General features: G+C 44.5%; 1 protein-coding gene across 1 annotated transcript in view; it reads right to left on the bottom strand.

The window, feature by feature from the left end:
* The window catches only part of LOC130264686 (phosphoglucomutase-like protein 5), a 70035-nt gene extending 55271 nt beyond the window's left edge, over positions 1–14764 (bottom strand). Inside the window, exons 1-3 of the mRNA XM_056513061.1 lie at positions 14393–14764; positions 6530–6692; positions 3862–4008 (exon numbers count right to left, since the gene is read on the bottom strand). Of these exons, the coding sequence (XP_056369036.1) occupies positions 3862–4008; positions 6530–6692; positions 14393–14653 (571 nt within the window). The 5' untranslated portion in view covers positions 14654–14764. The remainder of the gene's footprint in view (positions 1–3861; positions 4009–6529; positions 6693–14392) is intronic.
* Between the last annotated feature and the right edge of the window lie 254 nt (positions 14765–15018).

The following is a 15018-nucleotide window of genomic DNA, read 5'->3' as shown; positions in this document are numbered from 1 at the left end:
GGGGCTACTGTCAAGCTTTAAGCCTTGGAAAGATCAACAGTTTTGCCTGCCAAAAGACTGAAGAGATAATGTAAGTTGGCAGCTCCTATTTCACTGAAGACATTCATGAGTGTATATTACATTTAAGTAAACTCTTCTAGATTGTTCACTAAACCACTGAAACACTTTTTCTCAGAGGAAAAAGATGTTAATGACAAGCTGACATCAGAGGTTCTATTCTTTTATCTGACAGCAGTATCTATCTGCATCACTCCTTCAAGGGAGACATACAACATATTCTTCTAATTCTGACACCAGAAATATCTGTGTTCAGTTTGTTGTAGACGGACAACAAACTAAACTTTTGCACTGTAGAGCTCATTGATTTAGGAAAGTAAGGCTCAGATAAAACATCTGGTTTTTTGCTAAGGTCTTGATAACTTGAAATTTAAATTCAAAAAAGCAGAGCACTACGATTTTTCTAGTTCTTTTGGATGTAAAACATTAAACACAAATGAATTAATGAAAATAAGTCTATCATAATGAATGCAGTAACCAAACAACTGTCAAAAGCCAGGCTTCTCAGTCATCTTGGAATGAATTACTTTTCTTGACTAAATTTATAAAGCATATGTTATACAAATGTCTTTTCGTCTGGTTAAATTAGTATCTTGAAATATCTTACTTACAAGTTAAATTATTACTTAGAATCTCATCCAATTTTGCTCAGAAACACTGACCTCACATTAATGCTCTTCTTTAGAGTAACATGAAAATGGCACAGACATTTTTTTGAGCCTGAGAAAAACACTTAGAATAGATTGTGACAATGTGCTTGAAGAAACAAAAAAAGGTTCTCAAGGCTGAAAAACTATCTGTAAAACCTACTTGAAAAAGAGTCAATTCTATAGTATATGCTGAAAGTTTTAAACACTCACTAAGATTATATTATTTCATATCTTCTATGTCCTGCTCCTAAGAGCATTTTAGTAGGCCCTAAGCTTTACACATATAAACAAATATGGCTACTCTGGTGGAGCTGCTCACACATGTGAAGATAAAGTACATGAAGGATTAAAGTCTAAAAATTATTTTAACTGCTGCCAAACCCAACACCTCTGTAGCCTTGATGCACAGGAGTTCACAGAACAGAAGAAAAAGCAGAAGTTTCAAATACATCAGATAGTATCTTAAATTACTTTTTAGATTATTTTCATTCTTTCTGCATCTTCAGTCTGCATTCAAATCTGTGTAAACTGTATTTATTCATGCACTTATAAGCTAATTGCATTGCCTCTATAGGGCTCCCTGATAGCTCTACTATCTCTGGTTAATGTATTCTTGGAAGACGTGATTGGGAAATGTTTTTTTCTTAGAAAAACATACAGAAAAACTGCATACATATTTGGGGGGAGGAGTGTCTTGTTTTCATTTTAAAAATACTATTTGGAGAGATTAAACAGTTTAAAAACCAAAATTTAATATTGTAGCAATTCTATGATTCTGGAGTGGGGCTGGAGCTGAATTTTCTTTGCTTTCTGTTTGCTTAAAAAAGCCAAACATGTTCTTTGCAATAAAATAAAATACCCCAGCAAAATCAAATTTAAGGATTTTTTTAATGAAAAATTTTGTTTCTTAAAATGTTAGGTTGTCTCAAAATGTGAAGTTTGGGTATAAAACAAAAGGGCTTTAATGCTAGGGCATCAAGAATGAGGAAAAGTTTTTGAGGCCACATAGTGTTTTACAGTATTTGAAATATATGAAATATACACTAAGTTTGAAATACATGCCAAGACCCTTTCATTTGTTTTTGACTCCTTCCAGAGAACAGCTGTGTTAGATAATTTAAAATCAACTGTAAGCATAAAAGTATTCACTACGCCTAAAATTAAACATGCACTTAAGCAAACCCTTTACATTTAGAGCCACTGGTTCTAGAAATCCTACAACTTTTCAGAAAGTGTTAGCAAGACTGAATAAACCGAGAGTCTCACTTACTCCTTTGTCAATTAGACTTCAATAAACAAACCATTCCTAGAGCAAAAACGTTTGTGTTTGGTGTTTAACTACTAGCAAGCATAAATTTGGCAAAGATACTTGGCTGAAAGATGAGGCCTGATGCACTTAGAAGTCTGTAACTCAGATTCCTAAAATGCAAAACAAACATAACACCTATAAATGCACACAGCATTGGACACAAGCAAAAGGAATTGGAAACCACAGTGCAACTAGAAAACTATTACCTAATCGCTATCATAGAAACATGGTGGGATGAGTATGACTGGAGCACAGCAGCTGAGGGTCACAAGCTTTTCAGAAGAGACAGGCTGGTCTTTTCAGACAGACGGGAGGGAGGGGGGTGTTGTGCTCAATGTTAAGGAAGGGTCAGATTGTGAAGAGCTGCCTTTGATAAACAGCCATAAATAGACTGAGACCCTGTGGGTAAATACCAAGAAGCAGGTCAACATGAGACTCTTTGTGGTTGGGGGGGTCTACTACCGTCCACCTAACATGGGGAGTCTCTTGATGAGAGTTTTTGCTTTATTAAAAAAAACACCAAACCCTACCTCTACCTCAAACTTCACTGCAATCTCCACGTTTCCTGGGACTGTGGTTAGCTGTTAGAGCAATTCCAGCAGCTGCTTTAATCTTTCAGGTGATACACGACACACCAGTGTCATCTCCCTAGCCTTCTTAAAGGTCTTTTACACTGTACAGCATGGCATTTTATCTCCAAATTGGAGAGACACAGATGAACTATTCAATGGAAAAGGAGTCTGCTGGAGGGACACAGCCAGAGTGTTATAGTCAATGGCTCTCTGTCCAGGGGGAGGCCAGTGAGGAGTGGGTTCCTCAGGGCTCTGTCTTGGGAACAGCCACTGTTCTTCAATACCTTCACCAATGACATCAACAGTGACATTGAGTGTTCCCTCAGCAGGTTTGCAGATGACACAAAGCTGAACAGTGCAGCTGACACAACAGAAGGAAGGGATGCCATCCAGAGCGATCTGGACAAGCATGAGAAATGGATCTGTGAGGATCTCATGAAGTTCAGCAAGTCCAAGCACGAAGTATTGCACCTAGGTCAGTTCCAGACACAGGTACAGAGTGGGAGAAGAACTCATTGAGAACAGCCCTGCAGAGAAGGACTTCGGGGCTCTTGGGAATGAAAAGCCAGTTGTGTCCTGGGCTGCATCCACAGCAGTGTGGGCAGCGAGGCCAGGGAGGGGATTCTGCCCCTCTGCTCTGCTGAGACACCACCCACAGCGCTGCATCCAGCCCTGGGGTTCTCAGTACCAGAAAGACAGGGACCTCTTGAAGCAGGCCCAGGGTAGTACCACAAGTATCATCAGAGGGATAAAGAACCTCTCTGATGAGGACAGGCTGAGAGATCTGGGATTATTCAGCATGGAGAAGGCTCAGAAGAGAGTCCCCCTAAAAGGGAGCTTATACAACGAATTTCAAAACAGGCAAATAGTGTTATGTGGGAAGGGTTTTAAACTGAAGGAGAAGAGATTTAGATTAGATTTTAGGAAAACATTATTTACTATGAGGGTGGTGAGGTACTTGAATAGGTTGCCCAGAGAAGCTGTGGATGCCTTATCCCTGGAAGTGTTCAAGGCCAGGCTGGATGGAAATCTGAGCAACCTAGTCTAATGAAAGGTCTCCTTTCAGCAGCAGCAGGGTCGGAACGAGATGATCCTGAAGGTAATTTCTACCACAAAGCATTCTATTGATTCTATACTGCCTTGTTTTTTGGTAACTTTTAGTAAGGCATCTTGAAGAACTGAAGTTCTGCTTGTATAATTACACGTTATAATTCTGCTGCAATACTAATATAGACTTAAAGGATTTAGCATGAGTAAAAGCACACACTGATACCTCGGAAAGGTTTGAATTTGTTCTCCAGATCAAATTCTTGTCTTCCTAGGCGTGACAAATCAACTCTGAGATCAGGACAAATTGCATATTCCTCCAAGGTTTTGCTGATTTGATAGATTTTTTCTGAAACCATGTCTGGAGCAGGTCCTATAACAGAAAATAATGTGGTGGGTCATTTCTTTGAAATGAAGATTTCCTACAGCAAACATTTTTCTGAATGTATTTGAGTTACAATGGAATAAATAAAAACAAACAGTGGTAACTGTGCCACTGCAACGACTAAAACATTTTTCAAAAAAATTAAACACGGAAATACACTGCATTATGCACAACATTTTGATTCACATAGAGTACTTAAATAAACTATTATCCAGTGGCAGGGAAGATAAGGTAACCACAGTCATACTTGTTTGGGCTTATTGGTCAAAGACTGCCTTTTTCACTCTGCATGGACTCTCAATATAGCTTTTAAAGGGAAGCTTGTTCTTTAGCAGCAGGTTCTGGTGTTTCATGTGACTTTCTGCAATGCATACTGTGAAGATCAGATAGCTTGGTGTTTCACATTATTTAATTAGAAAAAAATACCATTTTTAGAAATCTTACCAGCTTGATAGTGGTGCTGTATCGCAGTTTCCTTCCACTACCCTGAATGAAATTTATCTTTGTTGGAATTCAAAATACCTTAATTGCTTAACAATCAGCAATTACAACCTGGATTGGTTATGTTTCATTCAGAAACAGAAAACACATCATTGCAAAAGCCTGAAAAATAGCTTTATTTTCAAAGATTTACTGTCACCTAAATTAAAGTTGCAGGCTTGATGTGAAAATTACTAGATGAACTATGCTATATGCAGTAAAAAGGTTGAGTCTGAGTTGCAAAGACTGTGAATTGCAGCAAGTCCTTTCTGGCTTATCTGACTCTGCACAGATTATATTAAAGCTACACTTCTGCTCTAAAAATTATTTCGTTTATTCCCTTTGTTGTGCTCTTTCTCCTCATCCAAAATGTCCTTGAAGGCTTTTTCCATGCAAATTGACCATTTGTCTAGCAATACTGCTATATGCAGTGCACTGCCATGTAAATTAGTGCCTTCCATCTCAAATGCAGTGTACCAGGATGGTCCAAACCAATCAATACAAACCAGCCACTTAACTCCTCATTTAACTTACAGAACGACTTCCTACTCATCTAATCCAAATCCATCCAAAGGGTGAGAATGTCATCAGCTACAGATCTTCCTTGATAGCTGGATGGATTGTCTACTGATATTTCCAGCTAAGGAGGTCCCACAGAATCACTCTACATGCTCTTCTACTCCTACAGAGACAAACCACTTCTCCTTGACCCGGAGCTGCAAAACAAACTGAGCAAGAATACAGAGCAACAATAACCTTTCCTTGAAGCTTGCTCCTGTGCCTAAACACTATCTTAGTTCAAACACCTTGCCTAATACTTAACAAATATTTTCTCAGCTGGAAATTGAACCAACTACTTTTCATTATGGCCCTGCTGATTAACATAAACAATTAAACCTCATGACCTGTGTTTGAGGAGTATTTCATATATAAAGCTTAATAGCCTTTTTGAATTCTCTTGAAAAAGGCAAAGCACACTAGAAAGACTGCACCACCAACTTACCCATTTATCAAGCAGATTTTAGATGCATATGGTGTTTTAAAGTTTATAGAGTGCTAATGCATCTAATGGTTTGGCTCTGGTACATGTGTGCTGTGACCCTGGCTTTCTTACTGGCTGACCTGACACAGTCCCTTTAATCCCTCTGGGATTCAAGTCTATTCTGTTTATAAAATCCCACTCATTTAACCATGCACATTTTTCAATTACACAAGAGAGAAGGAAGAAAGCATCCCCATCTAGGGGAGAGAGCACCTCCCACCTTCAAAATGGGGAAATAAATATTTTATAAGCACTTTCAGTTCTTTTTTTTTCAGCTGGAAAGCACTCTACATGTGTGAGGTATACAAGGTGTCAGCAACATAACTGAGCTATGTTATATGAGTGTACACAGATCTATAAAGTAAAGCATACAGAACTTATAACATACCTACATGTGTTAGTGGTCAATTTTGAAAAACAAGCTATATAAACTTCAGCTATATACAAAAATTCCCTTACTCAATGGTTGAATTGCAGTGGTAAAATGATACAACCCTCTACCTGGATAAGACCAGTTACTTCCTAGGTAAGAAACGTAAGAAGTGCCTTCTTTCATTCAAGACAGTGAGTTATACTGCTTACAGTACTTCTGAAATTACATGCTTTAAAGTAAATACCAAGATAAGCAATACAGAAATATGGGGAAAACAGAGCTCCTTCACAGGCAATTTTGTAAAAGAATCAGAACTGTTAAGGTGATCTGGATGGCTACATAAATGACTGTAAAAAACAGATGGCAACTCTGCTGTTTACAGAAATCTTACAGCTACCCCAAGGGCTTCGGTGAACATTTAATGCTTATTTTTTAGACCCACATACACAAATACACTTATATTATTTAAAGCAAAGAGATGCCTATGTTCTTCACAGTTTTAACAGAGCAAATTAAAAACACATAGTTACAGACAGCTAGTTGTCCTCATACACCATTTTCAGCATACCAAGATGCAATGTTTTAGTGCCTTTAAAAAAAAAAAAAAAACATACCTCCATTGGCAACTTCAAACTTGACTCCAAATTCTCCTCCAGGTCCCCCAGGACTGTGGCTAGCTGTTAGAATTATTCCACCAGCAGCTTTGATCTTTCGGATGATACACGAAACAGCAGGTGTGGACAAGATCCCATTCTGTCCAATAACCAATCTGCCAATCTACATGGAAAAAACAAGCCAAAGCACTCTGAATAGTACTAAACTTTTGAAAGTTTGTATATAAACACACACACACAATAGGCTTATAGGTACAGGATAGAAACGGAAAAATCTTGGTACAGAACATACTCTTTTGCAGAGAAATATCCGTAAGTTGGTTGCATGCTAACCTGGAGCACTGACAAAAAATACTGTAGCCTGGCACATATAACCCTAGTCGCCTGGGTATGACAGTAAAGCAAGAGCACAACTACAAAGATTTGCAAAGCTCCCAGGCACAACACTAGGCTATCATCCTACTACTAAAACCTGACAGATAAACCCACAAATTAGCAAATGCTCTCGGATATTAGTACACTTTAGGGCTGGTTCCAAGGATGCATTTGCAGAGCTGGGGCTTTAATAGAAAAAGAAGAGAAAGAGAATTGCCTTAAACAGAGCAGCCTTTCCGTGTAATCACATGTATCACTCCACACTAGGACCTGCAGGCTCTTGTACTTGCACCTCTGTTGCCAAGACAGCCTTGGATGTCCTGACCCATAGAAAGCACTGCTCCTCCTGCAGCTATCAGTGACTCCTTGGCTATTCCAAACGAGCAGGGTGTGTTTCCCAGGGCACAGCTGAGCAAGGGAAGTTCCCACCATTCTTAAAATAAAAAAAACCTCTCAGGCGGTGTTATTAAACACTGACTCAATGCGCTTGGTATTATGTGCAGTTCCACTGCAAGGTTCCAATTTCAAAACCATGCCTTCATCCCCTACGCAGATACTACAGTTTCAGCTTAACATAAATAATCCAGGAGCCAGCAAGAAATGTATTTACAAAGAAATACAAGAGAGTTCCAATTTCTGGGGAACCCAAAAGGGAGGTGAAGTGTTACAGATGAGAACAGAGGCAGCTACACATGGAGCTTAAAAGCACATTGTCTAAGTCTGGAATTTGTCAATAACATCAATATTAAAAACAAAAATCAAAGAAACCAGCACCATCACTACTACTACTGAGCAGTAGTTTGGGAAGGTGCACGGCAGTTAGGGGAGGCAGAGGGAAAGGCAGAACACTGAATCCCTCCCACTTCCCATCAGAAAACAGAGTGGGAATTGAACTTCAGATTTCATTCTCTGGTTTGAAGGAGATTTGATAGCTCTGCAGTCGTGTGGCAAAGCAACAGCACAGGAGGTGTCAGTACCTGCCTCCTGTCCATAAAGAGCTGCTCCCTCGTATATAGACGACCTTCTTCTGGACACCCACAAGAGGACCTTAATGGCTACTTAGAAGTGTGGGTCCAAATAACTTCAGAAGAGCAAAGGATAAGAAGATTGTTTATTTAAACTGGTTTTGTGAACTAATTGAATTTTAAAAATTAAGAACACAAATAAATTATCAACTTCTTCCACAATTTATTTTTTTTGTAATTTTCACCAACCACAAACTATGTCTAGCCCTTTCTCTTTCTCAGGATCTGCTTTCAAATTTTAAAAAATGCGCAGAAAGTGCATTTTCCTATATGCGATTTCTACCTTAAGCTCTGATGAAAGAATGATTGTTTGTCTACTTGCTTCTCTTTTCAGAGTTTTCGCAGATAATACTGAAGGCTATGGAAGGTTGCTAGAAAACAGGAGAGTTAATAAATTAAGAAACAAACAAAAAATTATCATGGAAAAAAAATATCATTAAAAAAAACCTTGAAATTGTTTTGAATATTGTCCCTCCTTTTTTTAAAACTATGAAGCATGTAGAAAGCTAGAGCAATGACTCAATCTTCCAAATACAGCTGTCAGAAATATGTGCCAGCTCTTAAAAGGGCATTGTGTATGGGTAAACAAAAGGAATATGAAAGCGATAACATTTTACAAAATGCCTGAAAATAACCACTCTGAACACTCTGGAGGTACCCAAGCATAAGTGTATCTACACTTGCATGAAGGCTTTTGACAAGCATGTTTTGAGTATTTCTAAATTTAAAGTAGTGGATTTTTGTCTTCATGCATAACACTGTATTTTTAAAAGTTAGTACAATACTTGAATTATTCAGAATGCACCAATTAACTAGGATTATCTCTTCACCATACTTCATTTCTTCCCATTCAGCAGATGATGCACATACCAGTTTTCCCATTTTACTGGATGTCAAATATTAATATAAATGAGTAATCTAATTTGCCTTAAACACTTGTCATGAGGCTACTATTTCTATACTACTTTGAAATATTATTTATTATGCTAATTTATGTACTATAGAAATATTGCAATAGTTAGTATTCTAAATTAAGGATCCTACAGATCAAATTACATAAATGACACATTGATATTTTATTTGTAGGGACTACTATAAAGTTTCACCTTATATTAAGGTCATCAGTGCTGCTACAAAAGTCCCTGAGGACAGTGCAGACCTTGGAGGTGTAAATGTGCTATCCATTTTCCTTCAATTTTTTCATTTTGGTGGCAGGAATGCACAAGGTCATCTTCTCTTGGTAGAGAATCCCTCCATTCTAAATCAAATGCTAAACTAGCATTTAATTATTTCTTTAATCAATTTAATTAATATCAGTTTTTACAGACTCCTCATAATCTGAGCTAAAACAGTAACCAAAGTGCACCCACATACTGACTCACAATTAAAATTCCAGTAATACTCTTCTGAAAATCTTGGACAATTTCATAGCACAGAAAGATTATCTCTGGAATTAAAAAACGTACACGGCTACAAGATCACAGGCATGCAACATCTCTTCTAATACTCTCTCCCTACCCACATTCTATTTTGCCACTGTACTTTTAGTAACAACAGCAGAAACAAAGACCCTCAGCAAACAGTTATAGCTGAAAGAATGAAGTACCCTATCAAGTACTTTACAAGAACAATTTTATGCAATATTACTGCTCACAACTGTGCCTTTTCAGATGATTGAGTTGATTGCCATGGAGTCACTTAATGCTTTTTAAAATTATTTTTCGCAGTAATCTCTCACATGCCTCAGTCAATTACACTTGAAAGAACATGAAGAAAGCAGATTATATCCTGAACAACTTGGGGCTGTGCCTTCCTGTATTTTACTACAGTACCCTAAAGATGACTGAACATTACACTCAGTGTAGAAGCAAATTAATATCACACAGACCCAGGGAGGGAGGGCAAGATTTGCATGAAAAGCCATGGAAAATAAAACCAAGATGGTTTAGCATAGAAGACAACCAGAAAACTCCACTCTGCCATCTCAAACTTCCACAGCATTACCAGCAACACTCTGCAGTCTCTCTCTAGCATGTTGTCATGACTTTCCATACTCAGTGTAAGATCACTGCCTTCTGATCTGCCACTGAGACTCACAAGTAACAGCTTCTCATTTAAGCTTTCCATCAAAAATTAGACACCCCAAGCAGTTGCTGGGTCAATGAAATATTTGCATCTAATTCATAGAGGAATTGTACTGCAACTGCTGGAGCTTTCTACCTCCAGACATTAAGGCTGACAGACACTGCTACTGGCATAACACAAGCAAAAAGGGAAACAGACCCTCAAACATCCTTCTACCACTCCAGTTTGTTGCTTGTTGCAACCCAGAATGGCACAGGACCTCTGTCTGGCCTTTCTCACTCTCCCCCACTGTCCCATGACATGCAGTCCCTCACCCAAATGTGTTTGCTACCATCCCAGCTGTGTGACCCACTGAAGGGTAGCCCTGGTCAGCTCTGAACACAAGGAGCTGATGGAGCATGGGCTGCTTGCAGCTGCAGAGCATGGGCCAGCCTGCAGCTGCTGCCACGAGAGGAAGGCTGAGCAGGCTGTGGCTGTGGTGCACAGACCCACAGCCCTGAGCTGGAGGGTATGAGCCACCAGCACCAAGGATGAGAGGAAGGCAGACCAAGCACTGGCAGCTGACTGAGCAAGGGACCTCATCTCATTCCTTGCTCTGGAGCCTATGCCAGCCATGCCAGGCTGTTAGCACAGGGAGAATGTGGGATGAGTCACCAATTTAGAACAAGAGGAACCTAGCAACTCTAAAGGGCAATCCATTTACAGATGATAATAGAAAATCACTTTTATTTTTGTACTCAGCCAGCACAACTAGCCGTGACTCTCAGTATGTGTCTTCCAGGAAGGAGATTAAAGTTCAGTTTATCAGCACTGCTGGCACTCAGGGCAGCTGAACACTTCCAATGTACCTTTAAAGCCTTCCCCATGTTTCATCTGACCCAGCCTACATCAATTCACTTCTTTCCTGTGATATGCTTTCCCATGATATTAACCTCATCCAAAGGGACAGATTTTTGCTCTCATGAGTTTTCTCTTCCTCTCCCCCTATTTACACAGCACAGCACTGAACAATGCTACCAAGAAGATTTAGATATTTTCCCATCAGGTGTATTTTAACAACAACAACCAAAAAAAAACAAACCATACAAATAGTAGTAAGTAAATGTGAAACTTATGCATTTACATTGTGCTTGAGAGAAACAGAGGTGAGGATAAGCAGGGTGAGAATGTTAGAGAAGGAACAGAGCATTAGAACTTGGAATTGGTAAGCCCTTTCAATAGCTCCCTACCAGCTGGGCTGCTGAATTTCTGAGGACTATGTCACTAGCAAGAGAATAATACATGAATTCAGGTATCTGTGAGAACTTCGAGGAGAAAAGTTCAGGGTTTGGCTTCAGAAAGCACTAGGGTGAGACTGTGCTTCTAAGAAACTTGCAGTAACTTAAGAAAGGGGAAAGTGTTATTACAGCAACGTGTCAGAATCCTCACAAACTGGAAATCTCCTAAGGTCAGAAAGACCTGACAGGAAAAATTAGTCAATATAACTTTCAGCTGAGAAGCCCCTGCTCCTCTAAACCCGAAATTTCTTCAGCGGCTCAGTTCTTGCGGTCACCCTGCACTGTAACCCATTCTTGTCGGAGCATGCAAGGACCTCAGCCTCTGCAGGGCAGCTCTTGCTGCTGGCTCCTGCTTTAGCTGTTGCTGCACTTCATGCCATGTAGTCAACAGGCACCACTCCATCAGTGAGACTATCTCCACGGAGCTACAACGGCAGTGGGGCTAGGGAGCAGCAAACCTCCATGTCCCATCCCACCTTCCTTGCGACTCCTCACACACCATCCCACCTCCTCTGCCCTACACTCACTCCCTGCATGCTCCCTTCCCTGCACTGCAGATGGAACCACTGTGCTGTCCCCACTTCCACCAGTGTCCCCCACAGAGCCCTCCCACACCCCGGGCCACATAAACCCTGGCCTCTACCAAGTCTCTATATAAAAAGAGATTTTGCACTAGGTTGACAGTATGTAACACAACCTCTGGAATCTCAGGCAACACAGAACATCTGCTTGATATTATCAGCATGTTGATAACATGCTTCAGAAGTAAATTTAAAATACTCATCATTTATACAAGACTGGTTGGTCTTGTATGTGACAACAAATCAGCAAGGAAAGTTCAAACACATAGGGAGATTCATTTCAAAACTGAAAGATCTTTTGAAAGGACTGCCTTTAAAGTACTGAGCATTTTTTCCAAAAAAATCCCTACCCCCCCAAAAAAAACCCTATAAAATTATATCACTCCTTTTGCCAATCTAGAGGATCAGTCTAGGCATCTTAACAAGTGATAGCAGTTTCAACTCTGCTTTGAAGTAGGAATTTCAAGCTTGCACAATCTGGTGTTTCCAGATTTCTGTACATACACATTTACACATGAATGCACATGTATCTAGCAGAAGACATAAGTTTTCTTCCTGAGTTCTTTCCTACTTTCAAAACTGCACAAGAAAAATTTGTACCCTGTCTGACCAGAGGTTTCTGCCACCACTGCATTTTATAATTTTTTAGCAAGTGACCAAGAGAAAAGAACTATTATTTTCCTAAAGTGTCGGTGAAATGCTGTATTCCTCTTCCTTCAACAGTACGATTTCCCTTGAATTATTTTTAAAATATCCTGCGCAGCAGATGCTTTGTTTCTCACGTACTTAGTTTTACCTCTGCTACATTTTCTCTTGCAGAGTGTAGTCCTATGCTTCAGCTCCCAGGCTGAAACATTGTTTTCCTCCTTCTAAAACAAGGTGTGAAGCAGCACGGCACGGCTCGCAGCCTCCAGAGGCTGCCGCCATCGCCTGGGTCACACCCGACGGCTGCCACCAACCCCGCCAGGACCTGGCCAGGGCGCAGGGCACAGCCCGGGGCAGGCACGAACGGGCACAGCGCTGAAACGCAACAGCGCCAGGCTGACCGGAGCACGCTCCATCCGGAGCGCTGCGGGGTGATGGCTCTGGGGGGTCGGGGTGCCCTGTGCTCCCGGCTGATGGCTCTGAGGGGTCGGAGTGCCCTGCGCTCTGCGGGGTGATGGCACTGAGGGGTCGGAGTGCCCTGTGCTCCCGGGTGATGGCTCTGGGGGGTCGTGGTGCCCTGTGCTCCCGGGTGATGGCACTGAGGGGTCGGAGTGCCCTGTGCTCCCGGGTGATGGCACTGAGGGGTCGGAGTGCCCTGTGCTCCCGGGTGATGGCACCGAGAATCGGAGTGCCCTGCGCTCCCGGCTGATGGCACTGAGGGGTCGGAGTGCCCTGCGCTCCCGGGTGATGGCACCGAGAATCGGAGTGCCCTGTGCTCCCGGGTGATGGCATTGAGGGGTCGGAGTGCCCTGCGCTCCCGGCTGATGGCACTGAAGGGTCGGAGTGCCCTGTGCGCTCCCGGGTGATGGCTCTGAGGGTCGGAGTGCCCTGCGCTCCCGGCTGATGGCACTGAAGGGTCGGAGTGCCCTGCGCTCCCGGCTGATGGCTCTGAGGGGTCGGAGTGCCCTGTGCTCCCGGCTGATGGCACTGAAGGGTCGGAGTGCCCTGTGCGCTCCCGGGTGATGGCTCTGAGGGTCGGAGTGCCCTGCGCTCCCGGCTGATGGCACTGAAGGGTCGGAGTGCCCTGCGCTCCCGGCTGATGGCTCTGAGGGGTCGGAGTGCCCTGTGCTCCCGGCTGATGGCACTGAGGGGTCGGAGTGCCCTGTGCGCTCCCGGGTGATGGCTCTGAGGGTCGGAGTGCCCTGCGCTCCCGGGTGATGGCACTGAGGGGTCGGAGTGCCCTGTGCTCCCGGCTGATGGCACTGAGGGGTCGGGGTGCCCTGCGCTCCCGGCTGATGGCACTGAGGGGTCGGGGTGCCCTGCGCTCCCGGGTGATGGCACTGAGGGGTCGGAGTGCCCTGTGCTCCCGGGTGATGGCACTGAAGGGTCGGAGTGCCCTGTGCGCTCCCGGGTGATGGCACTGAGGGGTCGGAGTGCCCTGTGCGCTCCCGGCTGATGGCACTGAAGGGTCGGAGTGCCCTGTGCGCTCCCGGCTGATGGCACTGAAGGGTCGGAGAGCCCTGTGCGCTCCCGGGTGATGGCACTGAGGGGTCGGAGTGCCCTGCGCTCTGCGGGGTGATGGCTCTGAGGGGTCGGAGTGCCCTGTGCTCCCGGGTGATGGCACTGAGGGGTCGGAGTGCCCTGCGCTCTGCGGGGTGATGGCACTGAGGGGTCGGAGTGCCCCGTCCTCCCGGGGCAGCCACGAACGGGCATAGCGCTGAAATGCAGCAGCGCCGGCTCCTCCGGGCACACTCCATGCGGAGCGCTGCCGGGGGATGCCTCTGAGGGGTCGAAGTGCCCTGTGCTCCGTGGAGCTGCCGGGGCGGGGAGCAGGTGCCGCCGAGGGGCGGCGGGAAGGGCGAGGGCACAGCTTACCCCGTTGGCCGCGGCCATCTGAACCACGATCTCGATGGCCGTCTTGCTGAAGTACCTGCCGTCGCTGCCCACCACCATGGTGCAGCCCTGCCGGTCGCGGAGGTCGACGGAGGAGAGGAGGCTCTGCACGAAGTTGGGCAGGTAGTTGCGCTGACTCTCGAAGAGCGCCGTGGGCCGCCGCAGGCCCCCTCCGCCCGTGGGGCGCTGGTCCTCGTAGGGCGCGGTCTGCACGGTGAGCACGGGGATGGGGGTGCGCTCCATGGCCGTGCCGCCCGCCCGGCCGTGGCTCCGGGGGCTGCGGCGGGCCTGGCGCAGGCTGCCGAGCCGGCCGCGGGACCCAGAGGCGTTCCCCGGGCGGGGCCGCGCTGGCTCGGCCCCCTGCGGCCCCCGGCCGGCGCCCGGCGTCGCGGGGGAGCCGGGGCGGGCCCGGGCTGCGCCGCCCCTTCCCCGCCCGCCCCGCCGGGGGCCCCGCCGGCGCCTCGCTGCCCGGCAAGGCGCCCGCGGCCCGGCAGCTCGCTGCCATCAGCATGCGGCGGCCCCGGCCAAAAATAACCCTGGAAAGCGAAGCCGAGAGCCGCGGGCTCCTGCCAGGGGTGTAACTGGAGGCAGGGAGCACACTTGCTCGG

This window comes from Oenanthe melanoleuca, chromosome Z (genome assembly GCF_029582105.1).
Source record: "Oenanthe melanoleuca isolate GR-GAL-2019-014 chromosome Z, OMel1.0, whole genome shotgun sequence".
NCBI lineage: Eukaryota > Metazoa > Chordata > Aves > Passeriformes > Muscicapidae > Oenanthe > Oenanthe melanoleuca.
The sequence above is the reverse complement of the archived record's forward strand: the minus strand, read 5'-3'. Positions and strand labels throughout refer to the sequence as shown.